This window comes from Symphalangus syndactylus, chromosome 3 (genome assembly GCF_028878055.3).
Source record: "Symphalangus syndactylus isolate Jambi chromosome 3, NHGRI_mSymSyn1-v2.1_pri, whole genome shotgun sequence".
NCBI lineage: Eukaryota > Metazoa > Chordata > Mammalia > Primates > Hylobatidae > Symphalangus > Symphalangus syndactylus.
This window is the reverse complement of record NC_072425.2, coordinates 143,195,052-143,222,836: the sequence shown is the minus strand read 5'-3', so window position 1 is coordinate 143,222,836 and position 27,785 is coordinate 143,195,052. Positions and strand designations below refer to the sequence as shown.

General features: G+C 47.1%; 3 protein-coding genes across 16 annotated transcripts in view; 1 reads left to right on the top strand and 2 right to left on the bottom strand.

Moving 5' to 3' along the window:
* Window positions 1–827: 827 nt before the first annotated feature.
* On the bottom strand, window positions 828–10,246 carry FOXRED1 (FAD dependent oxidoreductase domain containing 1). Of its 13 annotated transcripts, none has more exons than XM_055273682.2 (11): window positions 10,004–10,246; window positions 7,635–7,855; window positions 6,207–6,317; window positions 5,844–5,962; window positions 4,279–4,373; window positions 3,872–3,973; window positions 3,430–3,506; window positions 3,082–3,242; window positions 2,431–2,560; window positions 1,784–1,888; window positions 828–1,523 (listed from the first exon to the last, which is right to left on the bottom strand). In XM_055273682.2, the coding sequence occupies exons 1-11, from the start codon at window positions 10,086–10,088 to the stop codon at window positions 1,269–1,271; spliced, it is 1,461 nt and encodes a 486-aa protein (XP_055129657.1). In that variant the 5' UTR covers window positions 10,089–10,246; the 3' UTR covers window positions 828–1,268. The 13 variants fall into 13 exon arrangements, with proteins under 13 accessions (XP_055129657.1, XP_063491708.1, XP_063491709.1 ...); XM_063635638.1 differs by having other exon boundaries at window positions 828–1,517; window positions 10,004–10,208; XM_063635639.1 differs by having other exon boundaries at window positions 1,832–1,888; window positions 10,004–10,177.
* A 71-nt stretch (window positions 10,247–10,317) lies between these two features.
* Window positions 10,318–16,359, top strand: SRPRA (SRP receptor subunit alpha). Of its 2 annotated transcripts, XM_055273680.2 has the most exons (14): window positions 10,318–10,607; window positions 11,209–11,292; window positions 11,585–11,748; window positions 11,962–12,122; window positions 12,372–12,528; window positions 12,662–12,815; window positions 13,019–13,110; window positions 13,216–13,334; window positions 13,473–13,559; window positions 13,858–14,030; window positions 14,126–14,339; window positions 14,759–14,922; window positions 15,011–15,109; window positions 15,256–16,359. In XM_055273680.2, the coding sequence occupies exons 1-14, from the start codon at window positions 10,491–10,493 to the stop codon at window positions 15,382–15,384; spliced, it is 1,914 nt and encodes a 637-aa protein (XP_055129655.1). In that variant the 5' UTR covers window positions 10,318–10,490; the 3' UTR covers window positions 15,385–16,359. The 2 variants fall into 2 exon arrangements, with proteins under 2 accessions (XP_055129655.1, XP_055129656.1); XM_055273681.2 differs by lacking the exon at window positions 11,209–11,292 and having other exon boundaries at window positions 10,369–10,607.
* A 280-nt stretch (window positions 16,360–16,639) lies between these two features.
* The window catches only part of FAM118B (family with sequence similarity 118 member B), a 51,414-nt gene continuing 40,268 nt past the window's right edge, over window positions 16,640–27,785 (bottom strand). The window contains 4 exon segments of the mRNA XM_055273689.2: window positions 16,640–17,176; window positions 17,813–17,872; window positions 22,749–23,034; window positions 25,495–25,623. Coding sequence (XP_055129664.1) covers window positions 17,163–17,176; window positions 17,813–17,872; window positions 22,749–23,034; window positions 25,495–25,623 — 489 coding nt within the window. The 3' untranslated portion in view covers window positions 16,640–17,162.

Here is a 27,785-nt window from a genome sequence, read left to right as displayed (position 1 = left end):
GAAACCCCTCTGCCACCCTCCTACTCCCACCCTGGGTGAGGTGTCTGTGTTGTGTGCTTATGCCAGCACTGTGGGGGTCACACTGTATCTGATCTAGGGGTGAGGGGCTAGGAGGGGCAGGGCTATGAAAGTTCCAGCAAAGACATGACTATGTTTTGCTTGCTGGTGTATCTCAACATGTGACCCTGACCCTGGCCAACGGCTGGGCTGAATAAATGTTGGTAGAACAGATGGACAAACCCATCCCTCTTCTTTACAACCAAACTCCCTGCAGGAACTCAGGAATGGGAGGCACTTGCTTACAAGCAAGATGCCTACCACCTAGGATCTAAGGACTCTGTCCGCCATCTTGGAGCCTGTGGGGGCTTGCTGGGAACAGGAAGGCTGTGGTCCAAGGCCATTTTTTGCTGGCTGTAAGTGGGGTTTCCAGAACCAAAGGGGGCACACAGCTCTTCTTAAAATTTGAGCATTTATGCCTGGGATGAAACTGAATTCTATTTGGGCAAGAGATGTGCTCATGTATACAAAGCAAAGAACCACACAGCGACTCCTGGTGGCACACCAAACAAAACCAGAGTAATCTGGGAAAAAGTAACTTGGGTTCATGGAAACAGTGGCATGGTTTATGCCAAATTCCCAATCTTCCTGCTAAGACTACGGACACAGAATCTGTGTGATACTGCACCACTCAAGGATTTAACTAATGAAAGGTGGGTTTGTGCTCGTGTTTTGTTTTGTTTTTTTAAAAAAAACTCCCTGTCCTGGTATAAGGCTAATGGGGTGCTTCAAAAGCTCCTGCTGCACAATGAAAAGAAGAGACAGAAGACTGGAGGGAAGGAGTTATTACATGTATTGATTAATGGATAGGGTAAACAGACGAAAATCAATAAACCTGAGCCAGGCTGCCCCAGAGTGCCCCCATGCCTGGGCTCTGTCTGCTAAGAGGGTCAGAGGCAGTCTTTCCTGGTCAGTGCCAGGATGGAGCCAGTCCTTGGCCAGGATGCTCAGGCCTCCAGATGGATTGCCCTGGTGGGTGACATCAGTATGGGCTACAGATCAGTCCTAGGATCCCGCTCATCACTCGCTATTGGCCTGGGCCTCAGTGCCTGTGCCTGCCCAGCCATGTGGGTGCAATGGCCTGCCTGAGAGGAGAGGACACTGGGGAGGGGGAGAAGGCCTGGCACAGTGCTGGGAAGACGGAAGCAGCAAAGAAGGCTGTGAACACAGCCAGGATGCAAGCCAGTGGAGCCAGTGCAGAGCACACATGCTCAGATGATGATGTTCTCCTGGATCTTCTCTCCCAAGTAAAAGCGGGTAAAGAGGAAGGGGCTCAGGTCGATGGTCTGGAACCTGCCCTTCAGTATCATCTCTGCTACAGCTCGCCCAACGCCAGGGGCCTGCTGGAGCCCGTGACCACTGAAGCCAGTAGCAAAGTACATGTTGACAACTAGCGGGTGGGGGCCCACCACGCCATTCTGGTCAAAGGTGTTGTAGTCGTAATAGCCGGCCCAGGCGCTCTGAACCTGCGGGTGCACAAAACACTGGGGTTCTCAGGAAGGCTGTAGCCACACTCCATTCTCACTCCTCGTCAGGAGTCAGCACAAAGTACCCTCTACCTGCTGCTGAGGGGTCTATGGGATGGGATGTGTCCAAGAAATTCCTTAGCAGTTGTGACATGGAGGGACTACGGCAGTCACAGGTCCGAGGGGACCCACATGCTCCACTGTCATCTGTCCCATCCAATGTCCAAAAATAAAAAGGAAAATCAGCCCTTGCCAGTTACCTTCAGAGTCTCAAAAGCTGGGACCCTCAGGGCCAAATGGGGCCACACCTTGTCCTGGAAGAAATCATGGTCCACTTCCAGGTTCGCTGGGTCCGGTTCTTCCTGCTGGAGTGAGACGTGGGGACAAGGTTTACATTGCCTGGGACACAAGGACAGACCCAGACGTGTTTAACAATCCCTGTGCAGGTAGGGGATGGGGAGAAATGGTCCCAGTTCAAATCTGGAGGGGGCTCTAATATCAATTAACACAGCACGCAGCCCCCCAAAAAAGCCTGATTCTTTTTCTTTCTTTTTTTTTTTGAGACGGAGTTTTGCTCTTGTTGCCCAGGCTGGAGTGCAATGGCGCGATCTTGGCTCACTGCAACCTCCGCCTCCCGGGTTCAAGTGATTCTCCTGCCTCAGACTCCCAAGTAGCTGGGATTACAGGCGCTCAGCACCACGCCCAGCTAAGTTTTGTATTTTCAGTAGAGACAGGGTTTCGCCATGTTGGTCAGGCTGGTCTCAAACTCCTGACCTCAGGTGATCCACCTGCCTTGGCCTCCCAAAATGCTGCAGGCATGAACTACTGTGCCTGGCCAAAAGCCTGATTGTTTTGTGACAATTATTCTATGTCTCCTTGCCGGCATGTCCCACCCCACTCAGCTTACCTCAGTGGGGCTACGACCACCTAGGTAGTTGCTACCTAATCCTTCCCGGCGAAAATAGGCTCCACTGGTGTCTGCAACAAGCGGAGTCTCTAGGCCTGGTCCCTGGGGGCAGTGCCATACATACACATACCTGCCACAACCAGTGCGGTTACGAACTGCAGAAACAGCATGGCCGGCAACCCTCCCCAACCCCGTCCACCCTGCACCCCCACACACCCTCCCCAACCCCGTCTACCCCGCACACCCACACAACCTCCCCAACCCTGTCTACCCCCCACCCCCCCCACACACCCTCCCCAACCCTGTCCACCCCCGACCCCCACACACCCTCCCCAACCCCGTCCATCCCCCACCCCCACACACCCTCCCCAACCCTGTCCCGACACACACACCCTCCCCAACCCCATACACACACACACACACCCTCCCCAACCCTGTCCACCCCCACCCCCCACACACCCTCCCCCACACACTCCCCCAACTCTGTCCCCACACACACACCCTCCCCAACCCCATACACACACACACCCTCCCCAACCCCATACACATACACCACACACACACACACACACACACACACACGCTATCCAACTTTGATGTCATTTCTTTCTTTCTCTCACCAACCTCCTCAGCTGCCCGGAGGGCAGTTACCTTTTCCTCGGCTCCACAGGTAGCTTGGTGCCCTGCAAGGTGCCAGGCGGCCCCTCTCCAATACCAGCCAGCGCTGCAATTTGCGCAGACCAGGCTCCGGCTGCGTTGATGACAATGGCGCATTCCACAGGCTGGTACTCCAGGCTGTGGTCCATCTGCACCTGCAGACCCCAGAGGGTGAGGGGGGGAAGGCCCAGACCACATACCAGGCACCCTGACAGATGCACTGCTTCCTGAGCCTTAGTTTACCCATACTGGAAAGTGGGTCAAAGAAGACCAAAACAAGGAGAGTCACTACCTTCCCTGTCCCTCCATTTTGGTAAAGGACATCACAGACTAGAAACTTACATGGACTTCATGGATCCTTTTCAAGACCACTGCTTTGTCATCTGTGGTCAACATGTGTTGAGAGGAAGAGACAAAACCTGCAGAGAAGAAAATGAAAACTAGGCCGTGGAGGCGCTGAAGAGGAATGAAATGGGGATTTCACTGGTTTCTTAAGGAAAGAAAGCTGGAAGGATGGGAGCTTTCCTACAGACACTGAAGCAAACAGAGATGAGGGAGCTGGCATGAGCTTGGCCACACTCTGACAGGACAGTGCTGAGGTGTAATCATCAAGCAGATCACAAGTCACAATGCAGCTCAGTGAGGGGCCCGGGTCAAGATGCCTAGGACCTGCTCTCGGGGAGACCCCTCTCCCCCTCCAGCCCTTGTTTAGCTTGTGAGTGAGAAGATAAGACCTAGTCTATGCCTATGCCCCGGTTGCTAGAGGAAACAAGCTCAGACTCACGTGTCACCTCCCCCTGGCAGAAAAGGACTCCCAAGGACTGGACCTTTCGCCGAAGCCCCTGGAGCAGACACCAGGGGTCAAACCAACCTTCGTTCTCCATCCCTGCGATAAGAAAAAGATAACTCACAAAGAGGGATGAGGACTTCTGCTCTTGGATTGTATTTCCTGTGCCCCCCAACCCCTCTCTAGGGCTTGTAAGCCAGGGAAGGTCATCTTGACCAACCGAACCACAGAGACAAAGCCAGCTGAAGGACAGAGAACTAGCATGGCCCAGGGCAGTTCCTGTGACACAGGAGGGAAGTGTTCCTCCTTCAGCTTGGCTGTGGGATACTGAGACTCCCAACGTGTAGCACCCCTTAGTCTCTATCTTCAGGAAAAAAGCTGTCCCTTCTGCAAGCAAGCCTCACCATAAGACGCCAAAGCCACTCCCTCTGTGTTTATCCAGGGAAACTTGTTCCGAAGCTGATCAGGAGACATCAGAGAAACTTTGGCTCCCTCCTGCCTGAGATAAACGTGTGGGTCGGTGTATGTGTGTCAGAGAGGGGAGTGTGCAGAGGGATGAAGTATGGACCCCAACTCCACATGTGGGGGGTCCAGCTCAGTCATGTCACTTCTCTGCCCCAAATGCCCCTATTTTTCCTCATTGCTGAATGGCTGAAGACCAAGCCTCCTAGTCAGGCTCTTCAGCCTTGACTGCCTTTCCTTCCCTACTCCCTTGTCTCCCTTCAGCACACAGAGCTCCCTGCTATCCCGGTCTATTCCATGACTTTTTTTTCTTTTTTCAATGAGTCTGGCTCTGTCACCCAGGCTGGAGTGCAATGGCGCGATCTCGGCTCACTGCAACTTCCTCCTCCTGGGTTCAAGCGATTCTCCTGCTTCAGCCTCTGGAGTAGCTGGGATTACAGGCACACGTCACCACACCCAGCTAATTTTTGTATTTTTAGTAGAGACGAGGTTTCACCATGTTGGCCAGGCTCGTCTCGAACTCCTGACCTCAGGTGTTCCATCTGCCGTGGCCTCCCCAAATGCTGGGATTACAGGCATGAGACACTGCACCCAGCCTATTCAATGAACTTTCACAACAAGGTGGTAACCTTGTTCCCTCCACTCCTGCCTGGATCCACCTCCTCTCCACTCCTTGTACAACCCTGTTCCTGGGCACAGGTATCTCCTCTGGGACACTGTCCCTCAAAGGCAGCACAGCGGACGCACCAACAGAACACTCACAAGCCAGACTGCTGGCTTCAAATAAAATCCCACCGCCACCACTTACTAGTGCCTATGCCTCAGTTTCTCATGTGTAAAATGGGGATGTTCTGATGATTAAATGAGTTAATATCTGTACAGCATTTAGGATATTAATTGATGTCACTGTGAGACTTGGGTGTTTGTTAAGTAAACATAAAAATAAAGCCTCTGGCCATATTGCATCACAAAGATGCCCACCCTCACCTGACCGTGAGAATCACTTAGAGCAGGGGTTGCCAAATCCGACCTGCTGCCTGTTTTCATAAATGAGCCACACTCCTTCATTTGCACTTTTGTCTATGGCTGCTTTCATGCTGATAGCAGAGTGGTTGGAATAGAGACTGTACGGCCAGCAAAACCTAAAATATATACTATCTGGCCCTTTACAGAAAAAGTTTGCTAACTCCTGACGTAAGGTTCTTGTTAAAAACCCAGATTTGTGGGCTCCTTCCCTAGACATTCTGGTTTATTAGGTCTCGGATGTGTTCCAGGTGGTTTTCATGATCTGACAAATTAGGAAGCACCTTGCAGTGTTTTGTCCATATCCGTGGTACAGCACTACCACAGGGCACCGCAGGTCTGTGTATTTCCTTCCTGACACACTGAGGTCCTAGACTGCAGGGATCTGTCTTACCAACTCCACTTTCTCACTTCCTAACCTGGTGCAGGAGTCACCCAACACCTTTGGCTGCCAAGCAGCTGAGAGGCTGTGCCGGGCACCCACCTCTGCACTTTCACTTTGCTCTCCATGGCTGCAGCATCCTTTTCTGAAGCCAGCAAGAGGTAGCCTGAGGGGTTGAACTGGAGGTCCAGGGGAGGGGCATCGACTACGGCCAGGTACTCCTGTGTGCAGAGAGAAGCTCCTGAAAGAGACTGACTTAAGGATGCCAGGAAGAGTTTTCCTGCCTTCTTCCCCCACAGCTCCCCAGGCTCAGTGCCCCAGACCTTGAGGCACCACCACCTGGCCCCCCTCTCCTAGTTGGCTGACCCATTCTTGCTCTCTGGCTACCTTGCTAGCTGGGCTGCTCCCCACTCTGGGCTAAAGGAGGGGTAACCACCCCAACATCCCAGATATCATTGCACCTACATTGATGTTCCGTAGAAAGCTGGCTGAAAAGAGGGAGAGCTGGATGTTCTCAGGCAATGAGAACTGCTGACAAATCCCACCTACTGAGAGCCCAGTGGAGGCCTGTGAATACTGTGGAAAGACAAGAAAAGTTGAGATAGACCAGTACCCTATCACATGTGACTAGAGTACTGCAATGAAAGCTTCGAGCTATACACCTAAAGTTGAAGGGGAGTCCTATTTGCAAGTCTATAATCTCAGATCCACGTGTAAGTCAACTTGAAGGCAACGGTGTTTAAAATCATTAGTAGAGGATGTGCAGAGCAGAGAGGGTCAGTCATCTGGAAAGAGCTGACACAGTGGTAAAAAATGGTAATGGCCTGAAAGTGCAAGGGCAGGCGATTAACATTTGATCTACCATTTGGAAAATGAAAGGTTATGATTGAAGTAAAGTAGCAAGACTCGTGGCTAGCTGGCAATGCAAACAGGAACATCTAAACTGTAAAAATCAGCCGGTGGGTGGCTCACGCCTGTAATCCCAGCACTTTGGGAGGCCGAGGTGGGCTGATTGCTTGAGCTCAGGAATCTGAGATCAGCCTGGGCAACGTGGCAAAACCGCATTTCTACAAAGAATACAGAAATTAGCCAGGTGTGGTGGTGCATGCCTGTGATCCCAGCTACTTTGGAGGCTAAGGTGGGAGGATCACTTGAGCCTGGGAGGTGGAGGTTGTATTGTACTCCAGCCTGGGCAACAGAGCGAGACCCTGTCTCGAAATAAATAAATACAATAAAATGCAAAAACCTCAGAAGTAATGGGACCCAAAAGAAGCAAGTTGAGGGCTGGCAATGGTGGCTCACGCCTGTAATTCCAGCACTTTGAGAAGCCAAGGTGGGCGGATCACTTGAGGTCTGGAGTTCGAGACCAGCCTAGGCAACATGGTGAAACCTCATCCCTACTAAAAATACAAAAAATAGCTGGGCATCAGGGTGCGTCCCTATAATCTCAGCTACTCAGGGGGCTGAGGGGGGAGAATCACTTGAACCTGGGAGGTGGAGGTTGCAGTGAGCTGAGATCGTGCCATTGCACTCTAGCCTGGGTGACACAGCAAGACTCTGACTCAAAAAAAAAAAAAAAAAAAAAAGAGAAAGTTGAGACACTTAGTTATAGCTTGAATGCAGGCTCACATGACCAGCGCTATGAGATCTCAAAAAATCCAATATTGTGATATCTGCTTTCAAAAGAACAAACCTTATTGCCAAGCTTCCTGGTTCGACTGAGGAAGATCCTAGGAAAATTTCTCAACAAGGCCCAAAGAACAATCTCTGCCCGTTGGATCCCCCGAGATTGAGGTCTTCCCCTCCTCTCCTTCCCTTGTCGCTAGAGTCCTTAATAAAATGTGAGTCATCTTTCTTGCCCCACTCATGACTCTGCCCTACCCCAGACCTCACCGTGTGGTCCCGTTCCACCACTAGCACTCGAATAGCATTTCGTCCACTCTCCAGCTTCTTCAGCCAATAGGCCACAGACAAGCCAAGCACCCCACCTCCCACGATCACCACATCCGAGTGCTCGGGGGGCAGGTGGCTGGTGTCTTGCAGTAGATCACAGGACCTTCCAGGCAGGATCGACTTGATCTTCTTCTTAATCTCAGACACCTTTCCATCCCAGTCTGTGGGATGTAGTTAGGGTCAGAGGGCCAAACATTTCCTTCCCACATGGTTGGAGGGTTGGAGGATGGGCAGAGGAAAAGGTGAGCTAAACAGACACATGAGTTGGCAGTCCCCACTGTCAGCCCATCTCATAAGATCACCTTGCACCCAACAGTGTTGCCACAGTTTTCTGAATAGTCCACATGCCATCAGTCTCCCTTTTCATGCATTGTGCCAAGCACTGCAAGATTCAATTTCCTAAAATTAATTTTCTACATTACCTCCTGCATATACCTCTCCTGATCCCAACTCACATATTCAACTGCACTGTCATCCCCACTTGGGTCTTCCAGGCCTCTGGACCAAGAGGCCCTGGCACACCCCAAGTCACGGCACCCTCTGAAGCATGGCACCTCTAAGCGGTGCCATGCTTATCCTGGATATCCATCACCACCACCAAACCTACATTTATATCCTATCTATAATCAAGTCCTGAGGGCTCTGGCTTCCAAGTAACTCCTCAATCTGTCCCCTTTCTTCCCCTGCCACCATCATCCTAGGCCAAGCCACTATCATCTCTCAACTGGACAAATGCAAAAGCATCCTAACCGTTCCCACTGATTCCCCGCTTCCACCCCACCCCCAGCTGCGAACATTTTTACAATATAGCTAGAAATATCTTTTCAAAACACAAATTTAATCACAAACCCTCTTGCTTAAAACCCTCCAATGAGTTTCCATTACTCTAAGAACCAAAGTCCAAAGCCTTAAACAGAGCCTGTAAGATACTGCACAATCTGGCTTCTGTTCATTTTATCCTCCCCTACACTCCAGGCCCTTTAGTTGCTTGATGGCACCTTATTTCCTCCCACCACAGGGAACCTACATGTGCTCTCTGCTTTTAAACTGTGTCCACTTCCTTGCCTAGTTAATTCCTTGCTTGGGAAAGCCTTTCCTGACCCCCAGACCAGGTCAAACTCTACATGATCTTTTGGACACAACTGCAGTTTGTATTGTTACATACTCTAAAATCCATGAGGGAGGAGGCTGTGTTTACCTTCACCACTGAATCTCCAGCCTATCGCAACACCCCGCATATTCTAAGTGCTCAGTAAGTATCTTAAATAAATGAATCCTTTTGCCATTTCATACCTCACTCAAACTCTTCTCAGCAGCACTGGAATCTTTCTTTGGTCTGGCCTTAGCTTACCTGTCCACACTACATTTCATGCTACTACTCACACCGTCTACCTAGATGGCTTTTGCTAGTTCCTTGCATAAGAACAATATTTTTCTCCTAATCTGCACTCAGTTATTTAGAGACTGGAACACACACCTTTCTTAAGCCAGTAAACATCCTTCAAGGCTGATCTCAGTTCCCACCTGCTCCATGTACTTCTACCGTTATACTAGCTAGCAGTGCAAAGCATTAAGTTGAGTTCTATCCAATCTTTTTTTTTTTTTTTTTTTTTGAGACGGGAGTTTCGCTAAGTCGCCCAGGCTGGGGTGCAATAGCATGATCTCGGCCCATTGCAACCTTCGCCTTCCGGGTTCAAGCGATTCTCCTGCCTCAGCCTCCCGAGTAGCTGGGATTACAGGAGCCCACCACCACACCTAGGTAATTTTTGTATTTTTAGTAGAGACGGTGTTTCACTATGTTGGTCAGGCTGGTCTGGAACTCTTGAGCTCAGGTGATCCACCCGCCTCGACCTCCCAAAGTGCTAGGATTACAGGAACCGCTCCCGGCCTCTATCCAGTCTTGAACTGGCCTACTGTCTATTGAAATTTCCCCTCTGTAGGTACACTCTAGCCATCTTCCAGGACATTCACTGAATCCAGTCTTCTCTTCACTCCTTTACCGCAACAGCACTAAGTACAGTATCCTGAACACGGGCAGGACTTAATGCACATCTGTGCCACCGATTATCAATCAGTCTGACTGTAAGCTTAAATGTAGAATGATGTGAGACCTGCCACCTGAGAACGGCCGCCTTGGGAGCCATACACCTGCACAGCCCCTACAAGCTCTGGTAGGCAAGCTTACCCCCTTCCCCAAGCCGACCCACTGTCCTGCCAGTGTGGGCCATGGTTTCGGGTCCTGAAGGACACACAGTCGGAGGTTGGGGACAACCCAGAACCACAATGCCCTCTGTCGTCCTCAACTTTACCCAGAGAAAAGCCTCCTCTGCGCGTGCCTGGCCTCCGGGTCAAGAGGCCCCGGCCCAAGCCGTGCGGCAAAACCCTCCGAATCATGGCCCCTCTGAACCCGGACCCTCTGAGAGCGGCACTGCTGCCTCGCTATTATCCCAGCCGTCACTGCTCCGCGCCAAACGCCATTCAGACGAGCGCGCCAATTGGCCAGCGGCCCTCAGGGCTCTGCCCCGCCCAATGCTATAGGTGGCCGTCTCCCCGTGACCTCTTCGGGAGCCCCACCCAGGCCCGCTCCCACCCGCCATTGGATGGCCTTGCGATACGTCAGTCCTGCGCGCCACCGGACGGAGATGGGGAGGGTACCCGGCGTTCTGAGCGGAAGTACGGTTGAGCCGGTTTCCGGGGCCACTGGTGTGACGTGTCCCGCGCTTGGCGCAGCAGGAAGCGGCGGCGATCGCGGCCTGAATTCCCGGCGCCGGCCCCAGCTCCTCTGCCGCTGCCGCCATGCTCGACTTCTTCACCATTTTCTCCAAGGGCGGGCTTGTGCTCTGGTGCTTCCAGGGCGTTAGCGACTCATGCACCGGGCCCGTTAACGCGTTGATTCGTTCCGTGCTGCTGCAGGTACCGTCCCCGTGGGATCAGAACTCCAGGCTCTTCTTTCCTGACCCGATCCATGGTCCCCTTCGACTCTACTCCGCACCTCCTCCCACCCTCCCCGCCCACCTCAAACTGACCACTCACGCGTAACCCGGACTCCGCTTCGTTTTCTAGTCCCCTTCAGACTACCCCGCAACTTAGTGACGGCCCCCACCTCTGGTGTCTGGACTCTAGCCGAATTCCGGCGCCTTTGGGATTCCCCTCCGCTCCCTCTATTTATCCCCAGCAGCTTGGTTTTGTTGTTTCGAGCCTAGGTGAAATAACAGATGGGAAAACACCTTTACAAAACTAAATGGTGTATAGCTGCTAGTAATCTGATTGTTTATATGACTACTTCCCTTTTGGCTCCCATGTGTCTTGTTCTCTCTCTCACCTCTTTCCCCCAACTTGGTTATCTTATTTCTGGTGGAATGCCAGAGAGAAGTGCCCCAGCATCCTCTTGTCCTGGGGACAGATTTGAGTTTGGGGGAGATGTCTGGCTCTTTCCCAAAGGTAATCCAAACCCAGGGCCCAAACCTGGGTTTTCTGGGGATAGTCTGAACACTGAGACATACTCTTTCTCCAGGAACGGGGAGGTAACAACTCCTTCACCCATGAGGCACTCACACTCAAGTATAAACTGGACAACCAGTTTGAGCTGGTGTTTGTGGTAAGTGGGGTGTTGTAGAGGGACGATTGCATTATTAACATAGTCCTGATTATTAAGAAAACTCTGATTAATTGCAGCCAGTGTATATGATGACGTAACTGAAAAAACTAGAAAGGTAGATGGGGGAAAACAGCAGCTACTGGGCCCAGGCAGGGAGCTTGGCTGCCTCTCAGGACAGGGAAACCGGCCAGGTAGCTGAACCTCTCTCTGAAAGCCAGGGTTGAGTTGGCGTCCCTCCATTCTAGGCTGGCATGTAAGCAGATCTGTTGGCTCTGTTTCTTCCCCTAAACAGGTTGGTTTTCAGAAGATCCTGACATTGACGTATGTAGACAAATTGATAGATGACGTGCACCGGCTGTTTCGGGACAAGTACCGCACGGAGATCCAACAGCAAAGTGCTTTAAGTTTATTAAACGGCACTTTTGATTTCCAAAATGACTTCCTGCGGCTCCTTCGGTGAGAGATCTGCCTTCTCTAAAATCAATTTATTTCCATGATTTGATGACCTCTCTAAAGGTGGTTCAAAGGTGGTAAATTGGTGTGTTCAAAGACATTCCTAATTTGGCACCCAGTTCTCACTGCCCTCTTGGGTGTGTGAGTCCTTTCTCTAGACTGTTATTTTTCCTCCTGCATGGGGTAGAAAGATAAACCATTCTCTTTTTTGTTTAGCGAAGCAGAGGAGAGCAGTAAGATCCGTGCTCCCACTACCATGAAGAAATTTGAAGATTCTGAAAAGGCCAAGAAACCTGTGAGGTCCATGATTGAGACACGGGGGGAAAAGCCCAAGGAAAAAGCAAAGAATAGCAAAAAAAAGGGGGCCAAGAAGGAAGGTGAGTTTGAGTTCTTTGGATATACTGGGACATGAAAGGTATTAACACGGTGCTAAGGACTGAGGTGGTCCTTCCTTTTGTCATTGCTTGCCTCCTTCTCACTCAAATGCTCACCATCCTATAATCCCCAGGCCTTGTGAACTCCAAGATGTTTGGTCCAAATTTCCTTTGAACAATTCGGAAGACTTTTAGCTATTGTCTAGTGGTTGGGATTGGTCTTTTTTTCTTCAGTGAGTTTTTTCCCAATAGGTTCTGATGGTCCTTTGGCTACCAGCAAACCAGTCCCTGTAGAAAAGTCAGGTCTTCCAGTGGGTCCGGAGAATGGAGAACTTTCCAAAGAGGAGCTGATCCGCAGGAAGCGCGAGGAGTTCATTCAGAAGCATGGGAGGGGTATGGAGAAGTCCAAGTGAGCACTCTTTCTCTAGTACTCTCAAAATACTGTTATCTAGACACAGTGGGTGCAAGGGAGTTCTGGTCTCTGGCTCATGTTTCCTTTCCTACTTCTCCACCATAACTCTTTGTATCATAACCTGTTGCAGCAAGTCCACGAAGTCAGATGCTCCAAAGGAGAAGGGCAAAAAAGCACCCCGGGTGTGGGAACTGGGTGGCTGTGCTAACAAAGAAGTGTTGGATTACAGTACTCCCACCACCAATGGAACCCCTGAGGCTGCCTTGTCTGAGGACATCAACCTGGTAAGAGGTAACAGGGGTCAAAGTGAAGGTTATCTTTAATAACAAATTGGGAGGAAGTAGAGTGTGGGAACATGATACTTGGATTTGAATGAGGGGTAAGTTATACTTGGAGCTTCCCCAAATGAAAGAGATAGAGCAATGTGGACTTTTTCCTCAGAGACGTTAGTGTTCCTGACCCCATCTCCTTTCTCCGTATCTTCCAGATTCGAGGGACTGGGCCTGGAGGGCAGCTTCAGGATCTGGACTGCAGCAGCTCCGATGACGAAGGGGCTGCTCAAAACTCCACCAAACCTAGGTAGGGGAATTTCAGGTTGGGGGTGGTATATGCATCTGCAAAACTGGTAAGATACAACTCCTACCTACTGGCTTTATGTGTATTTGTAATCTCCTGTCCCTGCAGTGCGACCAAGGGAACACTGGGTGGCATGTTTGGTATGCTGAAGGGCCTTGTGGGTTCAAAGAGCTTGAGTCGTGAAGACATGGAATCTGTGCTGGACAAGATGCGTGATCATCTCATTGGTAAGTTCTGAGGACCGGGCTGACTCATGTTCGCGGGATAGGGGTAGTTGAGAGCAGAATCACCTAGCGTTTCTCACCTGTACCATAAAGACTGGTCATTGCTGACATGAACTGACATGCCTGTCCCCCTCTCCTCAGCTAAGAACGTGGCTGCAGATATTGCCGTCCAGCTCTGTGAATCTGTTGCCAACAAGTTGGAAGGGAAGGTGATGGGGACGTTCAGCAGTAAGTAGTTCCCTAAGTGAGAAAATGCTTATGTGTAGGTTAAGTGCGTAGACCTCAGTTCTTATAGGTATGTGACTTTTGCCAAATTCCTTAACCTCTAATAAACCTCTGTAACCTAGATTTTGAGGGTTATTGAGAGGATTCAATGAGTTAGTCCTTGTAATGTGCGTCTGTTCTGGATTTCTGGGACAAGAGTCTAATTAACTGTCTTAGTCCCCTTAGCTCAGAAAGGTGTTAGGCATTTTTGAGAGCATTCCTTGAGTTTCACAGCTGCAACCTCCTCCACCTCCCCTTTCAGCGGTGACTTCCACAGTAAAGCAAGCCCTACAGGAGTCCCTGGTGCAGATTCTGCAGCCACAGCGTCGTGTAGACATGCTCCGGGACATCATGGATGCCCAGCGTCGCCAGCGCCCTTATGTCGTCACCTTCTGTGGCGTTAATGGAGTGGGGAAATCTACTAATCTTGCCAAGGTCAGTGCAGTTCCCCAGCCTGTCGCTGATATTTTTGTACTTCTTGTGTCTCAAAATCCTGGCTTTAGGTGACTTTTCTCACTTCCTTTTCACAGATTTCCTTCTGGTTGTTAGAGAATGGCTTCAGTGTCCTCATTGCTGCCTGTGATACATTTCGTGCCGGGGCTGTGGAGCAGCTGCGTACACACACCCGGCGTTTGAGTGCCCTACACCCTCCAGAGAAGCATGGTGGCCGCACCATGGTGCAGTTGTTTGAAAAGGGCTATGGCAAGGATGCTGCTGGCATTGCCATGGAAGCCATTGCTTTTGGTACAGTGCATGGGAAGTGTGGGGGCTTATTTGGGGTCCCTTTTCCTCCTTGGGTTCTCTTGGAATTTGCAGAAGATCAGGCTTGTGCTACTACAGACTCGTTGCTCAATTACAGTAAAAAGTCAGATCAGTTACTTGCCATGCTCTGCTTTTGGGTAATAGATGTAGTTGCAGGCAAAGCTAATATACCCTAACCAAAGAAACCTGAATTTGGTCACCTTTATCCTGTTGTCCTCCTTTTCCTGAATATGTTTGGTGATGGCCAAGCATACAATCAAGTTTTTCTTCCGTTACCTTGGAACCAAATCCAGAGCCCAAGACAGTGAACAGGTAGCCAAACTAGGACTTTTTGAGAGGAAGCTGGGAATGAGCATGAGTGGTAGTCCAGGTGTTCAGAGTTGACTACTTTCTTTCTCTAGCACGTAACCAAGGCTTTGATGTGGTGCTGGTGGACACGGCGGGCCGCATGCAAGACAATGCCCCTCTGATGACTGCCCTGGCCAAACTCATTACTGTCAATACACCTGACTTGGTGCTGTTTGTAGGAGAAGCCTTAGTAGGCAATGAAGCCGTGGACCAGCTGGTGAGAGCGTGGGCCCAGTTCCCTTTACAACTTAAGCTTTGGTCAATTTAGAGGGTTCTTACACTTCTATCACCTTTTTTCTTTCCAGGTCAAGTTCAACAGAGCCTTGGCTGACCATTCTATGGCTCAGACACCTCGGCTCATTGATGGCATTGTTCTTACCAAATTTGATACCATTGATGACAAGGTAAACGTGAGACTGGAGGGTGGAATGGGCATCCTGCACAAAGGAGCTGAGGCTGCAAGGAAACCTTGGCTCCAGCGCTTCCTGTTCCTGAGAGGGTGAGTGAAAAGTGGGCTCGTGTTGATGGGCTGTCCTCTTTCTCCACGTAGGTGGGAGCTGCTATTTCTATGACGTACATCACAAGCAAACCCATCGTCTTTGTGGGCACCGGCCAGACCTACTGTGACCTACGCAGCCTCAATGCCAAGGCTGTGGTGGCTGCCCTCATGAAGGCATAACGTGGCTCTTGCCCAATACCAAATCACCGCTTTCCCCACAAGCCCTTCTTCCTGTATCAAGAATGTGCTTTAGAGTATGTGAGCAACTTGTCTTCAGTGCAGTACAAAGGCAGAGTGAGGGGGCTTGTGGCTCCTTCCAACCCCACTCCCCGTTCAGCATAGCCACCATCTGCAAGGAGGGCCTAATCATGTTACAATCACTGCCCACTGACCCTCTCCCAGTGGGCCTCCCCCTTCCTACTCAGGCACCCCCTTCACTCTGCCTACAGATTCAGTCTTATTACAGCTTTGACCAATGGTTGGAACACAACACCAGAGCTTTGCTAATAATTACTGTGGTCAGGAGCCGTTTGAGCCTAATGAGTCCCAGCTGCATTAGGTTAAGAGACTCCTCCAGAGCCAGCGCCAGGTCTTGAATGGCACCTCTCCCTAGGATACACAGCCTGCAGGTCTCTGGGACCTAGATGACACCCACCTCACTGTGGCAGTGTATTGCCTGTTAATTGCTGCTAATTCTAATTCTGATGACTCCTACTCCATTGTTTACCCCAAAGCATCAGCTAGGCTGGAGTGATTTGTTACAAATGAGCAAAAGATGAGTCCTTGCTTCCCTCAGAAATAAAGGGGGCTCAGCTGCAGTGTTGCATTGGGCTTCTTGGCCTCCCAACTCTTCCCACTCCCAGAATCCAGAAGTAAGCTGTGCATGTTCCCCTTCCTGGGAGGAAACCAATTGTCAGAAGGATATATGTTGGCCCCGTCCCCTCCCATCCTTCACCTCCTAAGCAGTCCTGGCTTTCCCTCATCACTCCCCTCTACAGTGCCTGGTAGACAAGTGCTACATTGAAGAATACAAACCTCTTGTTAAGACTTGTCCTGTAGCTTGATATTACACATGTGCTATTAGTGCAATAAGGTGAAGGCTGTCTGCCCAGAGAAATAAGTAATTTATATAAGAAAATAAATTTCATAAATAAATTGCCTCTTAGGTCTTGGAGTTCTTTTATACAGGATTCAAAACTAAAATTCCACAACACACTAACTGTAGTTCTAGGGTGTATGTATGGTCAGGACAACAGAGCAGAAGTTGATAATGCTCCAAGGAATCAGGTAAGTAAACGGTTGTCCTGAGAATGAGATCACTCCACCCCAAGGAGAAAGATCGGAACCTTTAAACTTTGGGTTATTAAAATTAAGCTTATTAGTACCTTGATGCAAGTTAGAGTTTTCTACAATGACTCTAAAAGTAGAGCCAGGGTCCTGGCAAGTAAATGAACAAGCTTTTAATACAGCTCAGTTATGTAAAATACTGTACACTGTAAAAGATCTAGAAAACTAGAGCTTCAAGTCATGTTTTAAAAAAGCCATTAAGCTTAATTGAAAAACCAAGTATAGAGTACAAAACTGCAACAAGAGCCACAGTGATTCCATGGCATCTAGACCCCAAGTCCTTCATGCAGAGCTGCAGCCAGTCAGTGGAGGTATCACATTAGTGTGCTGTGTGGACACAAGCATGTCCAGCCTGGGGAGTGGGTTGGGAGCTGCATTTGGGTCCTGCTGTCACTTTTATTCTTGAACTTGAACAGGCAGCAGAATATCAAGAACCAGGTGGTATGACGGATTACGCTGGAACATTCCCCTCTCTTCTACCCTGCCCTTCAACCTCTGGCTATTGTTACTTTCTGGGAGTTGTGTTGGGTTCTTCTAAGTTTACTTGTTAAACGCTGTCCGTGGTAAGGCCTTACAGCTTGGTCTAAACGGTGGTGATTTCTCTAGCTCGCTCATGTACTACAGGCTGTAGGGAGAAAGAAAGGAGAACAAAATGAAGTTTCACAAAACAGGTATATGCATCGGAAGCTGCAGATACTTAAGTCAATCCTAACCCTTCAGAAGGCAAGACAGGAGATTCTAGGAATCCTGTAATTTATTTAAAATTTTATTTACTTTTTAGAGACAAGGTCTTTGTCACCCAGGCTCAAGTGCAGTAGCACAATCAGCTCACTGGGCTCAAGCAATCCTCCCACCGCAGCCAGTAGCCGGTACTATTGGCGCACAGCACCACACCTGGCAATTTTAAAATTTTTTTTTTTTGTAGAAATGGCATCTTGCTATGTTGCTCAGGCTGGTCTCAAACTCGTGGGCTCAAGCAATCCTCCCGCCTCGGCCTCCCAAAGTGCTGCAATTACGGGCCTGAGCCACCACACCCAGCAGTACTTTTTTAAAAAATTAACTGATCATTTCACTAGATTGTAATAGACTTGATAGGAAAAGATAGAATCCTTAATGGGTAGGTGAGGAAAATCATTCTCTATAGGGTTTTTTAAAATTTGGCAATATGAGGTCCAAAGTAACATTCTCTATAGCCTTAACCAAGGACCTAGAAAGACTTTCTGCTACAGAGTGATAAATAGTAGAATAGGAAACAGTATACCTCTTATTTCACTGTGTGCTGCAGATGAGCCATTTAGCTGACCTTCTCTCACCATCCCTGCTAAATAGAGGACATCAGCATCAGACATTAGACTGAAAAGCTAAAACTATTAATAGCAAAAAGAAAACTAAAGGGAGATGAGGATATATGGTATGATTGAAAAGGAATGGGCATTTAGAAATGAAACAATCATTGAGAAGATAAGGAGGCAGAAAGGATAAACTGGAGTAGTCTTTAGACTTGCATTACCTAACAGGGAAGCAGTGAGTTTCCACAGTGCACTACGATTGCTTGTAGACAAAACATTTTACATTTTACATACAGGCAACATGTGTCTGCTGTCCCTAAACAGTCTAGAGGGCCAAGTTTAGGTAAAAATTCAATCTCACCAGGGATGGGCAAGTGGCATGTGAGTGAGCAACTTCAAATAGAAGAGTGAAAAGTAGCAGAATACTCCCACAATATAAAATACGGTAGCACTAGCCATATGCAGCTACATAGTTTCAAATTAAAAATTCCATTCCTCAGTCACACTAGCCACATTTCAATGGTGCAACAGCCACATGTGGTTCCTCACTATGATACTGGACAGTGAAGATTATACGGTATTTTTATGACTGCAGAAAATTCTACTGGATAACACTTGGCATAGATAATAGTTCAGAAAAAGTAAAAAACTGAACACATGGAAGAAAACAGTCATTAGAAATATGGTCAATTACAGTACAAAAAGGCACAGTACTCAAATATACAAGTTGATATTACCCTTGTAGGAAACAATTTAGCAGTATTTATAAATTACTGAAATGTTCCTGATCTTTGACCTGAATACAGTGAGAACTCATCAAGGAAATTACTGGAAAAACTGAAGAGATACAGATGTTATTTTCACAAGATGACTTACAAAAAACTGGCAAAAAAAAAAATATCAGACATTGCCTAACAGGAATAATTTACAACTGTAACACCCCTACTGGAATATAAAAGTCAATTAAAATAGTGGTTATGAAGATAGGGATGTGGGAAAATGTACGATCCACTACTGAATTTTCAGAGGACCGAAAAAAAAAAAAACTATATTTTGTTTACAACTATGAAAAAAGGCACAGGGAAAACTTCATGAGAAATGTACCAAGACCAGGTGCCGTGGCTCACACCTGTAATCCCAGAACTTTGGGAGGCTGAGGTGGGAGAATTGCTTGAGCTTAGGAGACTGAGAACAGCCTGGGCAACATGGTGAAACCCCATCTCTACAAAAAATACAAAAATTAGCTGGGCATCATGGTGGTATGTGCCTTTAGTCTCAGCTACTCGGGAGGCTAAGGTGGGAGGATGGCTTGAGCCCAGGGAGGTCAAGGCTGTGGTGAGCCATGACTGTGCCACTGCACTGCAGCCTGGGTGAAAAAGCAAGACCCTGTATCAATAATAATAATAATAATAATAATAATAATACTAATAATAATAATAAAATAAAAATAAAGCCGGGCACAGTGGCTCATGCCTGTAATCCCAGCACTTTGGGAGGCTGAGGCAGGTGGATCACGAGGTCAGGAGATCGAGAGCATCCTGGCTAATGCAGTGAAACCCCGTCTCTACTAAAAATACAAAAAATTAGCCGGGCATGGTGGCAGGTGCCTGTAGTCCCAGCTACTTGGGAGGCTGAGGCAGGAGAATGGCGTGAACCCGGGAGGCGGAGCTTGCAGTGAGCCGAGATTGCGCCACTGCACTCTAGCCTGGGCGACAGAGCGAAACTCAGTCTCAAATAAATAAAGAAATAAATAAATAGATAAATAAATAAATAGGGCCGGGCATGGTGGCTCACACCTGTAATCCCAGCACTTTCAGAGGCCAAGGCAGGTGGATCACGATGTCAGGAGACCGAGACCATCCTGGCAAACATGGTGAAACCCCATCTCTACTAAAAATACAAAAAATTAGCCGGGCATGGTGGCGTGCACCTGTAGTTCCAGCTACTCAGGAGGCTGAGGCAGGAGAATCACTTGAACCCAGGAGGCGGAGGTTGCAGTGAGCTGGTTGTGCCACTGCACTCCAGACTGGTGTCAGAGCGAGACTCCACTCAAAAGAAAAAAAAATTTAAAAAAAAGTACCAAAACAACTGCTTGTATGGTAATGGATTATAAGAATTATTTTTCTTTTTCCCATTGCTTGATTTTTCCAAAATATGTGTGACTACATACTACAGAATCCTTTGAAGACAATTAATTTCCACTATGCAAAAGTGAGTATACAGCATGATGCCAGGCACATAGCAAAAGCTCAGTGTTAAAAAACAAAATAACAGCAAAAGACCTGTAACTTCTTATTAGTCTATATCTACAGAGACTCAAAACATTATGCAAGGGTGAAAGATAAGGTTGACTCATTTCAAAATGAAATGTTTTAACCTGAAACTGCTCTACTTCATTTCACATGAGAAACTCAGCTGACCATTCCCATAAAGCACTCTGGCCATACTGAAAATCCTTGATTTTGTTTAAAGATACAGAACACCTTAATGATGGGTAACTTTGGGGAAAGCTACTCTGGTAGGAAGCCTGCACAGCTAATAAACGAATTTGTGCCATTCCACAATAGCAGTTATGCTTCTTTGTTATGTAATGCAACAGTCTAAAGACATATATTTTTTTGCTAAGGTTTAGTGCAACAAACAGTTATGCAGAGGAATTTTGCTGTTTTAAATTTTAACATCTTTCCTCAGCACATAGATCAAAAGAAATATGTAGAACTTGGATATGTATGTCTTATTAATGAAAACAACATGTGCAACAGAAAAGCCTTCTCAAAGTCTCAAGTGTGGGCAGAAAACAGCAGAAGAGCCTAGAACACTGCAGGACACCAGAAAAACTCATTTCCCACAAAGAATAGTAAATAGTTTTTCACAAATGAGACTTGTTCATGTGGTGATGGTTTTTAAAAGTCTGGTTCCATCAAAGAATAGCCATGGAAGAAGCTGTGTAATTTTTCATTACAGGAGAATTCTACTTGAAGCCATCTGATTCAGTTAAGAAATCTGGGGATGATTTCATTTAGGAAAACTGCTTTATGTTTATTAAATTACCTGTATGTTATTTATTTTAGAAACAGGGTCTTGCTTTATTGCTCAGACTGTAGGGCAGTGATGCAATCATAGCTCACTGCAGACTCCAACTCCTGGGCTCAAGTGATCCTCCCGCCTCAGCCTCCCAAGCAACTGGACTATAGGTGTGTGCCACCACACCTGGCTAATTTTTTGCAGAGACAGGGTCTCACTATGTTGCTCACACTCATCTTGAACTCCTGGCCTCAAGTGATTCTCCCACCTGGGCCTCCCACAGTGTTGGGATTACAGGACAAATTACCTGTACTTTTGCCCTCCTAGGATGCATTCAGGTTGACAATGAAAATACTTACATAAGTTTTCAGGAAATATTCTGTGTACAACAGCAAAGTTTTTTTGGAATTAGATGGATGAGTCAAACTAGCCATACTCTGGAGCCTGGCAATGTGAGGTTTTGAAAAAGCATTCCTTGGCCGGGCGCGGTGGCTCACGCTTGTAATCCCAGCACTCTGGGAGGCCGAGGCGGGTGGATCACGAGGTCAGGAGATCAAGACCACGGTGAAACCCCGTCTCTACTAAAAATACAAAAAATTAGCCGGGCGTGGTGGCGGGCGCCTGTAGTCCCAGCTACTCGGAGAGGCTGAGGCAGGAGAATGGCGTGAACCCGGGAGGCGGAGTTTGCAGTGAGCCGACATTGCGCCGCTGCACTCCAGCCTGGGCGACAGAGCAAGACTCCGTCTCAAAAAAAAAAAAAAAAAAAAAAAAGAAAAAGCATTCTTTGGTTTAGCTGATACCAAAAATGTTTGTGTTTTGTGCGATTACTGGGAACTTGCCTGCAGCCACTAATCAGCTGAATCTTTAATTACCATTTTGCTCTTTATTGTTAAAACGTGGAGGTAAAATATTAAGTGAATGATACCCCTATCCTCTGACTTGAATACCACCATTATCCGTTTCCAAATAGCATTTCTAAAAGTTAGTTTTCTGTTTGTAAATTTAATACATAATCATCATAGAAAATGCCAATACAGAAACCAAAAAATCAACACTTTAAATCCTACTACATAAAGATAGCCACTTACTTTAGTAAACATTCCAGATATATTTCTACATACACCAAAAAAAAAAAAAAGTACAATTCTATATGAATATAGCTGACCATGGTATTTACAATCTGCTTTTTCTTCCTTTACTCATATGTCTCTAACTTTTTTTTTATGGCAATGAAAACATTTTCCCTTTTATGGTTTCATTGTATTTCATCAATTAAATAAATATTGGCATATCTGTAGAATCTCTCTACTAATTTAGGTTCCTTCCAATTTTTTGCCACTACATTCAATGGAGATTACATTCCCACACATGCATCTTTGTACAATTGCGTGATTGTGCAATCATCCAATTATCTCCTTATGAGAAATTTCTTCTAGGATAAATTGTTTTGATGGGATTTCTAGGTCAAAGATTTGAAAATTTTTGTTACATCCTCTAATTTATGGTCATAAAAGTTGTACTAACTTTACGTTTCCACAAATACTCCATGAATAAATTTATTTTCTCACAGCCTTAGCCAAAACTGAGGGATCTTTCTTCTCTATTTTGTAATCTAAATTCCAACTGCATTTCATAACTAGTGAGGCTGAACATCTATTTTGTTCATTCTTCCTATGTCTACATTGAACTGCTCGAGTATTCCTTTTTGTCTGTCTTCCCATAATCCAAGTGGCACTTTAACCTGAAGACTGTGGCTTCCTTTACAATTTGGTCAGTCATTACATTCCTCATCTTGGCAACTATTTTGCCCATCACATCACAAATACACAAAGGGCTGAAGAGCTGTTGTTCTCTGATTCCCCTCAGCTTCAAAATGCATCTTACCTGATCTACCCCTTGTGGAGATCTCACATGTCAGTCGCTTGAAATATTCTGGAAGATCGGCATAGTCATCTCCATAGGAGATGACTTTAATCCCCTTGTCCAGCATGTTTTCTCGAAGCTTTTTGAACTCATCGACGTCTCCTCTCCGAACCAGCATGAAATGTTCTAGGTCAGATTTATGCTTGACCGCCTCCAAGAAAAGGGCCTGGAAAGTGGTGTCATCCACAGTCCAGCCGCAGCCCAGGAAAAGAAATGACTTGTTTTCGTAGAGTTTCTGAATCTCTCTCTGGAAGGAAAAGATACGACATATTGACATTGTGAAGATACACTCAAGGCAAGTCTGAAACAAGAAGGTCATGCTACGTTGAGCAGACTGTGATGACCAATTAACCAAGACTTAAGTGGGTTGGTATGTCCCATCAAGGAGTGTGATCTCTTGCTTATTGCTGTAACTTGATGATTGGTCTAAAATTTTATCTTTATCTGGCATTCTTCTGTAGGCTCTCTAATCAGGGTTTCATAGAGCTGGTGTCATACTGGTCTAGTAGTTTACTTATTTATTTTTTACGTTTTATATATTTTTTGAGACGGAGTCTCACTCTGTCACCTAGGCTAGAGTGTAGTGGTGTGACCTTGGCTTACTGCAGCCTCCACCTCCCCGGTTCAAGTGATTCTCGTGCCTCAGCCTCCCGAGTATATTACAGGTGTGCACCACCACACCCAGCTGACTTTTGTATGTTTAGTAGAGACGGGGTTTTGCCATGTTGGCCAGGCTGGTCTGGAACTCCCGACCTTGAGTGATCCACCCACCTTGGCCTCCCAAAGTGCTGGGATTACAGGCGTGAGCCACTGTACCCGGCCAGTAGTTTACTTTTTTATTTTTATTTTATTTTTGAGGCAGAGTCTTGCTCTGCCATGTAGGCTGGAGTGCAGTGGCATGGTCTTGGCTCACTGAAACCTCCTCTGCCTCCCAGGTTCAAGCGATTCTCCTGCCTCAGACTCCCAAATAGCTGGCATTACAGGCACCTGCCACCACGCCCAGCTAATTTTTCTATTTTTAGTAGAGACAAGGTTTCACCATGTTGGCCAGGCTGGTCTTGAACTCCTGACCTCATGTGATCTGCCCGTCTCAGCCTCCCAAAGTGCTGGGATCACAGGTGTACATTTTTAGATTTATGTGCCCAGAGGTCATTGGGCAAAGAGTAGGTCTTCATATATCTTAATCCTTCCATTTCTGGACCATATTTGCCTTTTTTTGTCTCATAAACTGAACTGTGAATCACCAGAGAAGATAATTCCATCGTTGGATTTGCTCAAGGAAAGGCATTTGATACTTAGAACATCAGTATGTGTGTGTGTGTATATATACACACACAAAATAACACAGAAATGACTCTGCCTAAGGGATCACTCAATGTCAGAGATGGATGCAGTTACGGCAGATGTTGGGAAAGAATGGGTAAAAAAAAAAAAGTCCCTTGTGCTTTAGACAATACATTTTCTCAGTCTTTTGCCTCATTATTTAAAGATGCTGGCCAGGCGCGGTGGCTCACGCCTGTAATCCCAGCACTTTGGGAGGCTGAGGCGGGTGGATCACGAGGTCAGGAGATCGAGACCATCCTGGCTAACACAGTGAAACCCTGTCTCTACTAAAAATACAAAAAATTAGCCGGGCGAGGTGGCGGGCGCCTGTAGTCCCAGCTACTTGGGAGGCAGAGGCAGGAGAATGGCGTGAACCTTGGGGGGGCGGAGCCTGCAGTGAGCCGAGATCACGCCATTGCACTCCAGCCTGGGCAACAGCGAGGCTCTGTCTCAAAAAAAAAAAAAATTAAAATTAAAAAAAAAAAATAAAATAAATAAAGATGCTATATTCTATATGACCCAGTCCTGAAAATAGCAAACAAGATTCTTAGAGCTGGGGGGCAACGAATACTTCTGGTTTGAACATGTTTATCTGAACAAGTCATAAATGTGCATCCCAAAAGATCAATAAGCTTTTCACAAAGAGTAAGTGTGAATAAATGTGGTTAATTCAATATAAGCCCATTGCCATTTATACCAAGTCTCTTTAGAATATATTCTCTAGTAATGGTTGGTTTTTAAGAAGCTGACTCAATTATTTCTGACACAGAGAGGGCTATTAATAAACCAAATGATGATAAAGGGTACTAATGTATCCTTTGTATGTGAAGATGATGCCAATGATGGCATGCCATCTGCTGGTTGTCAATTAAGTATAAACAAAGATCATAGGGTTTGACACCTTAAGAGAAGTTCTACATTTCCTGGGACAGCATGCACACCCACAAGTTAAGAAGCACAGGAAGAATGTCTGACTTTCCAGTTTCTTTCTTTTTTTAGAGATAGGGTCTTGCTCTGTCACCCAAGCAGGAGTGCAGTGGCTCTAGACACAGCTCACTACAGCCTTATATTCCTAGTCTCAACTGATCTTCCTGCCTCAGCCTCCCAAGTAGCTGGGACAGCATGCACCATGATGCCTAGCTAATTTTATTTTTGTAAAGACAAGAGTCTCACTATGTTGCCCAGGCTGATCTTGAACTCCTGGCCTTAGGCGATCCTGTCCCCTTGGCCTCCCAAAGTGTTGGGATTATAGGCATGAGCCACTGCTCCTAGCCCCTGACCTTAATGAAAAGAAGATGCTCCCCTTTAAGACCTATGGCATATTTAGAGATTTCCCAGGAGTTTCCCAGGAGTTCCTGAGACCAGCAGGATCAGCCCCACTCACCATGACTTCAGTGTTCCTGAGCACGTTCTGATATCCAGCTGGATGAAGGACAATGCCACTAGGGTTGGTGTAGACTCCATGAATATGCAACACGCTCAGCTTCCGCTTCTCCTGAGCCCACTCTAGGACCTGCACGACACACATATAGCCCAACCAGCTTGGCAGGGCTGAGCACCTGTTTAAAGGTCACAATGGGCAAGAGGCTGTTTTGAGGACTAGACTTCTGACATAAACTCTCTAGCTTCATGATATAGGATAAGAATGCAAAACCCGATGTGGTCTAAGTTTCCACTTCAGGAATGACTGTCAAGAATGATGGCAGCAAATTTGGTGATTTCTCTTTGAAAGTAACCATCAAAAATTACAATTTGTCATAATCTGCAGAAACAACAGGGACCCTTTACACTGGTGACATGCATGAGCGCTATGGACAACTGCTTCAGTGACTGCCCCAAGAAATCAAGCCTCTGCATCCAGGCCCTTGTGTGGCCCCTCTTCGGAGTGACTCCAGGCTAACCACATGGCTTGCTTTTAGCCAATGGGATACTAGCAAACACACACAAGCAGAAGCTTGAAAAGTGTTGGCACAAGAAGTCTTACTTCTCTTGTGTTACTTTTGGAATCCAACTGCCATGTGAAGAAAGTGAAGAAGCCTGGGCTAGCCTGCTAGGACATATATGGCCTGGCCAACTGCTTGCATTGACAGACATGGAAGTATGGTCCCCTTATATCACTTAGCCCTGGTGCGGCCATCAGATGTCTGCAGGTATGTGAAGAGGCTGCAAAAATCAGCAGAAGAAATGCCCGGCTGAGTCACTGAGCCCAGTTCAATTGTTAATGTACTTTATCATGGGCAGATAAGATATTTGTTGTTATAAGCTACAAAGTTTCAGGGCCATTACTTGTACAGCAATAGAGAAGTGATAGAAAAATCACTTCAGTCACCTCTGAGGAACCTAAAAGGCTACTAGCGATGAACAATCATTTAGACGACAGTGAATGCAATAGCCACCTGATTCCATGGCTCCATTTTCCCAAGGACTGGAGACAGCATACATTTATTCTTATCACATTTTGGAGAAATAGGCTATGAATCAGGAAAGTAGTCAAGAGGCACAGAGATTTAGAATTTGAATGTTACTAGGCCCCATTCTGACTACCAGTCAATGTCTTTCACCATTAGACTGCAACACTGCCCCTAATGAGAGCTGAAAATACAATGCAAATCTTGAGGCCCAAGGAAGAAATGAGAAGGAAAACATCAAATGTGATAGATACCCTCAGCTTTTAAAAGGTCCTTATGCTTCTGATATCTATGAACGCACTTGGTCATAATCTTTGGAAATTTTATCACAAATAGCATAGAAGCTACTTGAGCTGCTAGTTTTAAAATTTCAATCATTTGTTTGTTTGTTTTTAGACAAAGTCTTGGTCTGTTGCCCAGGTTGGAGTGCAGTGGCGCAATCTTGGCTCACTGCAACCCCTGCCTCCTGGGTTCAAACGATTCTCCGGCCTCAGCCTCCCGAGTAACCAGGATTACAGGCATGTACCACCACTCCCAGCTAGTTTTTGTATTTTTAGTAGAGACGGGGTTTCACCATGTTGGACAGGCTGGTCTCAAACTCCTGACCTCAAGTGATCCACCCACCTTGGCCGCCCAAAATGCTGGGATTACAGACGTGAACCAGCCTATTTATTTATTTTTGAGACATGATCTTATGCTGTCACCCAGGCTGGAGTGCATGCAACAGTGTGATCACAACTCACTGTAGCCTCGACTGCTTCAGCTCAATCGATCCTCCTGCTTCAGCCTCCCAAGTAGCTGGGACCACAGGCAAACACCACCATGCCCAGCTAATTTTTAAACTTTTTGTAGAGATGGGGTCTTGCTATGTTGCCCAGGTTGGTCTCGAACTAGGCTCAAGCGATCCTCCCGCCTCAGCTTCCCAAAGTGCTGGGGTTACAGGCCTGAGCTGCTGTGCCCAGCCCAATCATTTATTAATCAAAAAAATATTTACCAAGCACCTAACTCTGTCATATTTGAGACATGAGAGTTGTATTTGAGCTATGAGGGTAAGAAAGACTAACATGATACCTATCCATGATACCTATCCAAGTGAAGTTACTATTCCTATGAGGTAAACAGTCAGAAAACAGATAAACAGCCAAGATAAAAACTGTGCTGGGTGTGGTGGCTCACGCCTGTAATCTCAGCACTTTGGGAGGCTAAGGTGGGCAGATCACCTGAGGTCAGGAGTTCGAGACCAGCCTGGCCAACATGGTGAAACCCT

Coding starts and splice junctions, on each gene's coding strand:
- FOXRED1 (XM_063635633.1), bottom strand. CDS start 10,088: ATGATTCGGAGGGTTTTGCCGCACGGCTTGGGCCGGGGCCTCTTGACC. Junction 3,507..3,871: donor CTGCCAGGGGGAGGTGACAC/GTGAGTCTGAGC, acceptor TCTTCTCTGCAG/GTTTTGTCTCTTCCTCTCAA. Junction 2,561..3,081: donor CCTGTGGAGCCGAGGAAAAG/GTAACTGCCCTC, acceptor TGGTTGTGGCAG/GTATGTGTATGTATGGCACT.
- SRPRA (XM_055273680.2), top strand. CDS start 10,491: ATGCTCGACTTCTTCACCATTTTCTCCAAGGGCGGGCTTGTGCTCTGG. Junction 10,608..11,208: donor TTCGTTCCGTGCTGCTGCAG/GTACCGTCCCCG, acceptor CTCTTTCTCCAG/GAACGGGGAGGTAACAACTC. Junction 11,293..11,584: donor AGTTTGAGCTGGTGTTTGTG/GTAAGTGGGGTG, acceptor TCCCCTAAACAG/GTTGGTTTTCAGAAGATCCT.